This window comes from Pyrus communis, chromosome 6 (genome assembly GCF_963583255.1).
Source record: "Pyrus communis chromosome 6, drPyrComm1.1, whole genome shotgun sequence".
In the NCBI taxonomy this organism is placed as follows: domain Eukaryota; kingdom Viridiplantae; phylum Streptophyta; class Magnoliopsida; order Rosales; family Rosaceae; genus Pyrus; species Pyrus communis.
This window is the reverse complement of record NC_084808.1, coordinates 8,825,931-8,837,615: the sequence shown is the minus strand read 5'-3', so window position 1 is coordinate 8,837,615 and position 11,685 is coordinate 8,825,931. Positions and strand designations below refer to the sequence as shown.

The window sequence follows — 11,685 nt, the reverse complement described above, 5'->3', positions numbered from 1 at the left end:
TAGAAAGCCTAAGTTTGAGGTCGCCTACTGCTTCTATTTCAACTTTATTCCCATTGCCCACATAAACTTGAAAATCTTCACTTCTTGTAGTATTTCTTCTTGTAAACCCCTCCAATGAATTGGTAATATGAACCGAACAACTAGAGTCAAACCACCAAGAATTTAGAGGGATTTCAATAAGATTAGTTTCAAAACAAAACTAAAATTTTTACAAAAGTTTTACCTTTCTTATTTTTCCAAATCTTTCTTTTCTCACAGTCCCTCTTCATGTGACCAAGTTTCTTGCAAAGATAGCACTTAATATTGTCCATGTCCTTATGTGTCACAGGTCCCTTTGAGGAGGTGGCATACATGGCAACAGTAATATAATTAGGGTCAGGCTTAAAGACCTTACTAGGACAATATGCAGCACTTTTTCCCTTGTCAGCATGCACCAAGTTTACGAAGCCATAAATCTTATTCCTCCTGATTCTTGCTTCCTCTTGAGCACAAATGGAGATCAACTCATCGAGTGTCCACTTTTCCTTATGTGTGTTGTAGATGTCTTCAACTGATCAAATTTTGGGGGCAGAGAATTGAGCGCCATGCGAACAGTGAAGGCATCATTAACTGGAACTTCCAGATCTTTCAGCTTTGTAACAGTCTCCTCCAGCTTGAGAATATGCTCCCTCACACTCTTATTCTCATCAAGTTTGATAGTGCTAAGTGTAGTCATCAAATCACCCATTTCTGCCTTCTTGAACTCTCTGAACTTGGCTCTCACTGCATCCAGAAAGTCTTTTGCTTTGTCACTGGCTGTGATTTCAACCCTGACTGTCTCACCCATTGTTTTCATCACCATCAAGGACATTCTGTTGGCTTTCTCCCATTTCTCAAGCCTTTGATCAGCAGTTGAGTTTTCATCCAATGGTGTTGGCTCATCCTCTCTCAAAGCCAAATCGAGATCCATCAGTCCCAGCACGATCTCAATGTCTTGCTTCCATTTCTTGAAATTCCCTCCATTCAAATGTTCAATGGAGGACAGGTTCATAGCCAAGGTATTCACTGAAGAAGACATGTAAACATTAAAATCGTTCAAACGCATGCGTATATCATACATTTAGGTAAAACTATAAGCATCCATTTATTCTTTATTGTACACCCACCATTACAGGATCTTTTCATGCAATTATATCAAGTCTTTGGACAAGTATATGGCCTGATCAATATGATGTTATACACTGATCAAAACTTCAACAATTCATACATTCTATTCTTTCTTTGGGAAAGAATGTTGACATTCAATAAGTTTTCATCACCTATGCATATAAAATCAAGAAAAAATTATGCATGATCTCACAACAACATTGTACGAGAAACACAAATATGATTAGGAGCAGTAAAAACACTAATTAGACAAGAAATAGAAAACAATAGATAAACAGGTAATTAGAAATAACAATATTCGAAGGCACGACACCCTCCCAGAGGACCGCGAACTGGCAAGAAAAGTCATCCAGAAGGCATCCCAATACGTTATCTTCTTGGATAAACTATATCACCACTCTTATTCAAGCCCACACCTGCTCTGCGTCACTCTAGAGTAAGGACTGAACATCCTGGTAGATATCCACTTTGGAGTTTGTGGCAATCACTCTGACGGACAAAAACTAGCACAGAAAGCCCACTTAGATGGGTATTACTGGCCTTCGATGGTCAGGGACTCTAGGGGCTGCACCTTGAGATGTGGGAAGTGCCAAAGATTTTCTCCCATGACTCACCAATTAGCGGAACAGATGAATCTGATGGCTAGCACATGGCATTTCATGCAATGGGGACTCGATCTCATTAGACCTTTCAAATGAGCCAAAGGCAACAAATAATATCTAGTGATCGCAATGGATTACTTCACTAAGTGGATTGAGGCGGAGCCACTTTCCCTTATCACCAAAGTGGCCATAAAAGCCTTTGTATGGAAAAGCATCATTTGTAGGTTTAGGGTCCCTTACAATCGAAATGCCACATGTGAAACGCCTTTCTCACTACCTTTCAAAACCAAGGCTATAATCCTCATCCAACGAAAAATGCCAACCATTGAGAGAACTAAGATGGAAAATGCTTATATCATTAAAAGGGAATTGGGTTTTATGAAGGAAATATTTGTGAAAACAAGTTCATTTGAGCAATATCTATGCATGCTATTAACAATTAAAAGGTGGAATCATGCTTGTATGCACTCAAAAACAAAACTTAACCTATGAAATTCAAAGCCAAGTAGTTATGGTGAACCAAGACTCAACTCAAAACAAAGTGAGTTGAGAAATCTTATACTTTTGTTGATTTCTCTCTGCATAAGTAAAGGCTAATCACCCAAGAGAGAGGGCCTTCATTCCTTTCTTCTTAGCTCCATGGATTTCTTGGAGGAGGATGGTAGAATGGATTCTCCAAGTTCCCAAAATAGAGAACCTCTAAGTTTCCACACCAAGGAGAGAATTAATGAAGAGATGAGCGACCTTGGATGAAATAGATGCTAGTAATTTTTCCAAGGTGGCCGGCCTCCTATAGAGAAAATGAGAGCTTGTGTTCTCATCTTTTTCTCCAAAAGAAACCCTAAAGATGAAATGGCTATAAAGTTGCCTTTATACCACCTCATAATAGAGTGGCAAACTTGCAATTAAGCCAAGTTTACTACCCCTCACTCTTATGGCCGGCCATATTGGGTTCTTTGGGCTTTGAGGCCCTTTGTGTTTCAAGTTGTCATACTACTTGAGTTAATAGGCTTGACATTCAAATCTCATTGGGCCTTGTGGCCCAAAACTAACCCGAGGCCTAGAACGAACATATTCGTTTGATTAATTAACATATTAATTAATCCTAGCCATAAATAATTAAACCATTTAACTATCCTTACTCTTCTCCATTGTTTATTCAATCTCTACCTTACTTGGTGTACTATCCATTAGGTTCCTTTTAGCGAGGCAGTGGGCGATTAGAACTCTTCAAATCGATTGTGAATTGAAACTTACTTTCAATTCTCCCTTTAGTAATTATACACTTTTAGGGCTTCCACAAACCATGAGTGATACTTAGCAGTATGTCATGGCTACACAAGCTAATCAGAAGAGGTGGAGAACCTATTCAGTTTAGGATTACAATGCAATATGGTCTTTCTCTAATACAATACTATTGACCACATTGTTTGGTTTGATAGTTTATTCATGTGTATTATCCAATGTGATTCTCTTTCTTATATGATTACCTTGTATGTGATTTGGAACGACTTCCTAAATCTCATTCATACTCTGGCCAAAGATTCTTAATCATATCATAGAGTATTCTCCCTTAAACGGTTTGAAGGGTAGAGATCCCTTGTTGCACATTCACTTGCCTCCATGGCTAAGTGGCTTAACCCCAACTATGTCGTGGACACCCTCTGATGGAGTGACTTTGACATAGTCATAGATCAAGGACCTAACCATAAGATAATTATGATGCCTCAGGTCAAATGACTACTTTGCATTATCCTAACCATGAGTTCTCATGTGACATGAATATGAGAACTCCTTGTTCATCATGTTCAGTGGACTCATTGAGCACCTACATGCTTGTATTGGTGTCATTCACACCAAGGACTCGAGACCAGTCACTCTCCCTAAGAAAAGACATAACACGTACTGATCTTAACAGGCTGTGAATGCCCAATTGGCAATCCTATGATCAGGAACGTTTAGGATGTGTATACAAAAGATAATGGTCTTATGAATCTAACTTCTTTAGATCACATTCTCCCAATTACATATTCCTTGGACTTATCGTTTAAGCATACAACATTTATATGAGATGGCTTAAAACAATAATCTTTGCCCTTTATATTAAACTAGATTAGTTTAACATGTGAAATGTCCGTAAAGTATTATCATATAATTGGTTTTAGGGACATTTCCAACATTTTCTTGATGAGCGAACAGAAATGGCTCAGATCCGCCTATCAACATTAAGTACGATCGTACTATAACAAGGGAGTCAAACCCTGAAGGTTCCAAGTCGGAGACCTGGTCCTACGAGAAGTGTTTCAAAACACACAAATCCCAGGCGATGGAAAGTTAGGTGCGAATTGTGAAGATCCTTACCAAATTGTCGGAGTGAGAGGCAAAGAAACCTATAACCTTGCTACTCTAGACGATTCACCCATACAGAAACGCTGGAATATCGCCAAGCTGAAATGCTACTACTAAGAAGACCCCCTCTTTTGTATGAACTCGCATAGCTACGAGGTGCATTTCAGGCCAGTCTGTAATAATAGCATGCACTCCGTGCCAGCCCGAGAGCTTGTGTAATTGTGACTTACCTACGGCAAGTTATCCTAAAAAACTTTGTCTAACATATATGTCAAGTTTTATTAAGAAAATCTGTTTTAACTCACATATTCCCCCACGGAAAGCGGGTTGGATCCCTGCCACGGTTCAAAACTTCCTAAGGCGGGCAATCATTAACAGGGAGGATTTATTCACAACCTTGGTGACTGCATTCTTTATGAAGCATTTGGTGGACACACCCATATATAGAGGGAACTTCTCCGACGTTAGGCGAATGTGGTTGGACCAACCTAGTCCTCCATGTAGAATTCTATCCCAAACCACCATGCGAAACTCTCAATGGCACTTGCCTACTTGAACGGCAAGGTTCGAAGGGGGTGCAGGCAATGAAAAATCCCCATAACCCTAAAAGTTAGAAAACTTTAGGGTGGACATACCTAATGACCTCACTGAAGTTTAGGTCCATTACGATATTGCTCAGAGTCCAACTAGTGACGGGGCCTCTCGAATTTGAAATCTGCCTCAAAACAAATATTACAAAAGAGGGCAAAAAGTTGCAAGTCGAACCACTTAAGGGTGAGAGTCGTTGTGCAACCTATCGGGTGTAATTAAAACCACTCCCCTTAGTGAGCGAAAACACAAGTCTGAATTATAGCGATCCAACCAATCTACTCAGAGTCAATGCATTCCGCATGAAACATGAGTCCGAATTATGGCAATCTGACATCTCTATCCAAAGTCAACTAAAATTATTCACTCCGAATATATGGGGGCAAAGAGATATAATCAAAATTCTACAAGAAGAAAAACGCAAAATGGACAGCACAAAGTTAAGCAAAGCTATATTACTTCAACAAAAAATCAAAATATTACTAAGAGTCATGGGGAAACCGTAGGCAAAAGCTGAACCCTGACTTACAAAAAAATAGGATGTTTGTAGTTACTGAAAACAAAAAACCGAACATAAAGACAAATAATAAAGCAGCATAGATTCACAGCATGATACTTCAACATTCACGATAGAGAAGCAGCAGAGCGAGCAAACAAAGTAGAATCATGAGAAGGAGATCCCTGGGGACTCACGGAAGAGAAACCAGAAACTTCCTTTTATTGACCTAGTCTTTCCTTCAAGTCATGAATGACATCGCAAGCCTCCTCCTCGCAGACTCTTCTGGTCTCCACCATCGGTTGTCTCAGAAATTCTTCCATTCACCTAAATTTGGCAGTCTTGATCATGAGTTCCTCCTCTAACTGCGCAATTCGGGCCACCATAAGTCTCATTGTGGCTTGCCACAGTTGCTCTAGTTGAATCCAAGTCCACCTGCACTTTGCTCGTAGCCTCCTCAACCTCCTCCCTCTGGAGTCGCAACTCGTACAAGGAACCTTCGAATGAAGACCTGGCTTGCTAAACTTGAGCACACTTATTCTTAATGCATCGGTCTCTGTTACTCGTCTCGTGTGCTTCTCCTTAGGTGTTGAGTAGTTGTTAAAGTGTTTTTAGCATTGTTTGGTAGGATGATAGGAGCGCTCACTACGCGGGTGACTTGCTCACCCCCATTTTCTATTGATCTAGGTGTTTCATTGGTTTGTTCTCTTGGTGGTGATGGTGGCCTTGCGATGGAGGCGCATATAGTGGCTACTGGTTTCAATTCCAATCTTAGGGTTTTTTTTTTTTTTTTTTTTCCTTTTTTGTTGTTTGACTAGCTACTTTTGGGCATTTCTATTGTATTTTCTTATTTGCTATTGGGCTGTATTTTGGTTATGGGTTACCTTTTGGGCTCTCTTTTCCTTGTACTACTTTTTTTTATTTAATGAAAGTAATTTAGTTTAACAAAAAAAAAAAAAAAAAAAAAAAAAAATCATTTTGTGAAAGGTCAAACCTTTTATTGCATTTATATTCCTTTACGAAAAAAAAAAAAATTGTAGTATTGATCCCTCAACTTTAACCCAATTAGAGCAAGGGTCTCTTAACTAAAAATTCATAATCAATGATCCTTTTACTCCTCAAAAGGTGTAACTATGATCTTTTTCATTAACTCCTTCAGAACTTCCGTCAAAACGAGTCATGTTGTAAGAATCATTGATTTAATTGGTTTAAAGTTGAGGGATCATTGCTTCAATTGAGTTAAAGTTGAGGGACCACTTCTACAATTTTTTCATTTGGTTTCCAATATTTTCCCTTTGATTCTGACCACGTGACTCATTTTGACGGAAGTTTTAACAGAGTTGACGAAAATGACCATAGCTATACATTTTGATGAGTTAAGTAATCAATGATCATAAATTTTTAGTTGAGAAAATATTGCTCTAATTGAATTAAAGTTCAAAGATTATTGCTATAATTTTTTTAAAAAATTAAAAAAGAATATATGTACGATTCAATTTTTGTCATGATAGGCATTTAATTAGTAAAAAGGTGGGCATATTACTTTGTCCTGTCAAACAATCGTGAAGTAAAAGTGACATAAAATTTGTTTATTGAATAATTAATTTAAATTTGTTGAGACGCAACAAGTAAGCATGTGCATGGTTGCTCAAAAAGCCTGCATATATGATATATCTACAAAAAGACGAACAGGGAAAAAGGGCATGTTCCACTTTATCATATGCTTGTCCTTTACCTAATACTACAATAGTAACATTCCATCTATATTATAAACTAACCAAGTTTAATTAATATATTCACATATGTTGTACTAGTTTATCCTAAAATAATTAATATTTTAAGGGATCTAAGAATAAGTAGATATATTCACATGCTTGTCCTTTACAGAGCTCCTTATCTTTTTAATTCTCTTTTGTAGAATAATTAGGAGGACAAAACAAAACACGAGATGTCAGCATCTTCTTTGTAAAGGTGGGTGCGCGATCAGAAAGTTGATTCATTCAATATTTCTTCCAAGACAATCTTTTTCTTTTTTAGGGGTTTAGGTAAACCATGGACCTATATGCACTACAATAAAAAATATATATTACACTTTTGTTTTTCTTAAAGTTTTAGAGACGGCGACACATATAATGCTAGGTAGAACAAAATTTGAGATTATATTTATACGTCGTATGATGTGTTAATAATAAAAAATAAACATGTTAATAAATATTTTATAAGTTTGATCTATAAATTTGACATATTAGAGCTTTTGTTGTAGATTTTTATCTCCTACTTTCTCGGAGATGACAAAAGCAGAAGGATAACCAAAGTAGGTTAAAAGCAACGCTTAACTAACCCCATTTAAAGTATATTCCATCCCTATTTGTATTGTACTTTTGTCTTATGTTAATCTCATGAAAATTATCCCAAGAATTAATACTTAATGTATATAGAAGACTAGGCCACGCTCTTTGTAGTACTTTTCCTTGATTAAATTACCAAATATCATGCGTGTTTACATGCTTACCATGAACCGTGGCTTATGAAAAAAGGAACTTTCGGCCACTGGAATTGCTATGTTTTTTAAAAAAAATAAAATAAATTATGATGTACTTTAAGAATAATCAATTGTAAAGTAAAGTAAATGAGTACTTATTTAAATGTATTTTAAAAGTGTTGTGAGTATAAAAAGCAGTGTAAAAGCGTTTGATAAATTTTAATGTAAACTGATATAATTATATACAATGACAAATGCACATAGTAATAGGAGTGGTGGCAACGAGAGCAGTGGCGAGGACAATGGTGAATGGTGATGGTGGTGGTTGCGATGGTGGTGATGGTGGCAGCAATGGTGGACTTATAATGGTGGTGCTAATAGAGGGATGTGGTGGTTGGGGTGCAGAGGTAACAATGGTGGTAGGGCGGTGGTTGAGTTGGCGGTAGTGGTGGTGGATATGGTTGCAGTGGTGGTGGTGGATGTGGTTGCAGTGGTGGAAATTTCAGTTTGGTGGTGGTGGTGGTGGTGACGGTGGTGGTGACGACAACAATCGTGGTAGTGGCGATTATGGTTATGGTGGCAGTGGTGGCGATTGCAGTTATGGTGGTGGTGATGGCAGTGATGGTGGTGACAATAATGGTAGTAGCGGTTGTGCATGTGAATATAGTGACAGTGGTGAAAGTTGTGGTTATGGTGATGGTGGTGGTGGTGGTGGTAACAGTGGTGGTGATAGGTGATAGCAGTCACTTTAATCTCTATAGGATAGAATGTGTGTGGAAGACTAAATAATGCCATTCAAAAAAAATTAATGAACGTTTTATAACAATTCAAAATATTCATTAAAGGTTTGACTCTATTTTTTTAAAGTACTTTTTAAAAGCAACCTACATGTTGCTTTTAAAAAATGCTATCTGATGACTATTGTGACAGCCCGTCCTGAATTATTCGTACCATAGGTGTGAAATGACGATTTTTGCCCTTAGTGGTTATGTTTCATTTTGGGGTGTTTGTTTTGTGGGCTTGTTGGCTGCATCTGGACCACACACACACTCTCATCCCTATCCCCTTCTCGTATACTTTCCCTGTCCCGTGTCTCTTTCTCCTTCTTCTTCTTCTTCGTACAGACAAGTACCAAGACCCGTGAAAACGTTGTAGATCGAGGTGGAAAACTATATCTTTGTGTTCGTGACGATCATACGAGTTCAACAATACCCATTTCAGGTAAGAAATCCTTCGATTTCACGTTGAACCATGGAACCTCGATTATGGCTACTATTCATGCACACGTGAAATGTTGTTTTTCAGGGAATTTGAAGCTTGTAGAAAGCTTAGTGAGGTCTTTAGGAAGCTTGGGGTGGTTCGTTGGAAGGATTTGGACGTCGGGATCATGAGTTACAGGTTTGGCCGGATTTTGTGAAGTTTCTCCGGCGTGATTTCGTGAATTTCAGGGCTTGAAAGTGGTAAGATTTTGTTATACTTGTTGTAAGCTTCATTTTGGTACCAATTTCATGGAATTTGGTTGAAAAGCGAGTGAGAAACGAAGGTTTGAAAATTTTCCGGTTTTCCAACGATGGCGACGGCACCGGAGGTGTGCTGGAGAAGAAGACGGAATATTCCGTCAGTTTGGACGGAATATTCTTAATGGCGTTAGGTTAACTTTAACGGAATCTGTTAGTTTTAACGGAATATTCCTGACGGCGTTAATTGACACGGTCAGTGTGCCAGGCACGTGGCTGCGCATGGCGACGCGTCTGGCCGTGCCTTGGCCGGCGCGTGGCGGCGCGTGGGAGGTCAGAAAATTATTTTAAAAATATGGGGATGTTAGTGAGGTTGAGTAGATTACGTTGGTGTATTCACACACCCCATTTGAGTATTGTATGAAAAGTTATTACCTAGTTTTGGTTATGTGCTTTAAATTGACGTTTTTATAGTTGTTTCACATATAGGTGAGACCTATCCCGAGGACGAGCGCAGTTACTCGAAACAAGGGGGTTACGACCCTTTCACATACCAGTGAGTGGGCTTTTGGTTTTTCGTATATACCTATATACTATGGTTTTTCCCAGAAAATGAAATGGAATGTTTATATGTTTTAAATGCCATGCATTGCGTTTGCCTATTGATGTATGCATTCGTACATTTTATGTGGAGGCATTCGACATGACATATTTCTAAGCATGTTTTCTATATATGTGTATATTCTATTTTCTGGGAAACTATACAAGTTTTACGGTGAAGGGTTAGAACTTTTGATAATGAAATGATTTTGAAAAGCTTTGTTTTTGCCCACTCACACTTTTTGTTTTACGCCCCTCCAGGTTCTAGTTTGGATTGCTCTTTTGGTGGCTCATGTGGAATCCATGGCATATCTGACAGATTATCACCAGTGTAAGACCCCCTTTGGGTGTGTTTAGTTAGTATTTGTTCTTATGGACTACACTAGGTTTTCTATGATCTGAATATTGTTTTTCACACTTACGCTTGCACATGTATGTTAACTACTCTGTGTGCAGTTTAATTTTTATTTGTTCGTACTTTTATTATTATTTTTAGTTTCCGCACTGTGCGCATGGTTACGTCATTCTCACTTGATGGCCAGCACACCTTGATTTCGGTCGGGGTGTGTCAACTACTGCTTTTAAAATATTTAGGATATTTTACTTTTACTAAATATTTTATATTACTTAAATTTAAGGTTACGCAATCCTTTGTGATTGCAAAAAAAAAAAAAAAAAAAAAAAAAAAAAAACAATCAAACAAACAAAAAAGACTTTAATGATACCTCTTTGTTTGCCTTTTGAAAAAAATGAACTTTTAAGGTGTAAAGCAAAAGCATGGGAATTTCGTGGGAAAGAATAAAGTTAAGCACCGGCCTATTGAAAGGTTGGGTGTAATGGAAATTTGGGTTGTTGAGGGTCCAATCGATTCATTTGATCTTTTAAGAAAATGAAAAACAAGAGAAAAATTGCGGACTCACGTGATAATCATCAGTTCATTTTAGTATTAGATTTTTAGTTTTTGAGCTTAAAAATATAATCAAAATATATGGAAGAAGCGAGAGATGAATCATAATAATGATCAGTTTGTCTCTATTTCTCTTAATTCCTCAGACTTTCTTTTATCTTCAACACAAAAACAACAAAAATAGAAAGAAACTATTATCCTGTATAATTTACAAAGAGAATTTTAGATCTTAAAATCGTTATGTATCTTGACCTAGAAAAAAGGGTACTAGTCGAATCACTAATCAAAAGATTCAAAACTAATCTCAAAGAGTCGGAGCGATGTGGACAAGTTCCATATCCATTCCTGGATGCCTCTACAGTCTGGCAATGACCCGCCGACAGGGTATTGGCCTCGCCCCTTCTAGAAAAGGGAAAGAGATGATCTTCTGATCTTTCTCTCCAAAATCCATGAAGCAAGTGATCCGGACTTTTAAAATTTGATTTAACGATAAAAAATTATTATAGTTTTTAAAAGTTTTTACTAACTTCACTTTTTAATCGTTTGATCAAATTTTAAAAATTCAGATCACTTAATTCCTGTCTTTTGAAGGGAAAGGTGACGAGATGATCTCTTTGCCCTAGAAAAGTACCTGCTGAGTCGCTGCTGACCGTTTCTGATTCATTCATTTTTGACCTACTTTACTTAATAGCTAACAATTTCTAACATGCGTGCGTGCATGCATGCATTTGAGATGGAGTATTAGGACAAGTTGCAATATTTGACATTGTGTAGGGTCAGCGGAAAAAAAATATCTCAAATGCATGCACGATCGCTCTCAGCCGAAGGTCCAACGAGAAAACGCGTTGTGCACAATCAAGTAGCCTACCTAGAGAATGAAATGTATTAATGCGTTCCCAAATTCCAAACTCCGAAAAGCTAATGAAAAGACTCGGTAAAAAGGCTCTTCGACGGTTAATTTAGTAAACAATTTATAAACCTTTTGTTTTCTTTGGTCAAGGATTCTCAAGACATTTACATGTGATATAGTCTAAAGGTATATGCTGATTATTTACCTT

At 37.7% G+C, this 11,685-nt stretch overlaps 2 protein-coding genes across 2 annotated transcripts; one reads left to right on the top strand and one right to left on the bottom strand.

Annotated features, from left to right (window-relative positions):
- Positions 1 to 499: 499 nt before the first annotated feature.
- On the bottom strand, positions 500 to 1,099 carry LOC137735997 (uncharacterized). The gene has a single exon (XM_068475348.1). It carries the CDS (start codon positions 1,097 to 1,099, stop codon positions 500 to 502), a length of 600 nt encoding a protein of 199 aa, XP_068331449.1.
- Positions 1,100 to 7,965: 6,866 nt separating this feature from the next.
- On the top strand, positions 7,966 to 8,400 carry LOC137735996 (putative glycine-rich cell wall structural protein 1). The gene is made up of 2 exons (XM_068475347.1): positions 7,966 to 8,070; positions 8,170 to 8,400. The coding sequence occupies exons 1-2, from the start codon at positions 7,966 to 7,968 to the stop codon at positions 8,398 to 8,400; spliced, it is 336 nt and encodes a 111-aa protein (XP_068331448.1).
- The last annotated feature ends 3,285 nt before the right edge of the window (positions 8,401 to 11,685 follow it).

Bases quoted from the DNA above. Each gene is read 5' to 3' on its own strand.
- LOC137735997 (XM_068475348.1), bottom strand. From the start codon at position 1,099: ATGTATGATATACGCATGCGTTTGAACGATTTTAATGTTTACATGTCT.
- LOC137735996 (XM_068475347.1), top strand. From the start codon at position 7,966: ATGGTGAATGGTGATGGTGGTGGTTGCGATGGTGGTGATGGTGGCAGC. The intron at 8,071-8,169 runs GTAACAATGGTG...TGGAAATTTCAG, and splicing joins GTGGTGGTTGGGGTGCAGAG to TTTGGTGGTGGTGGTGGTGG.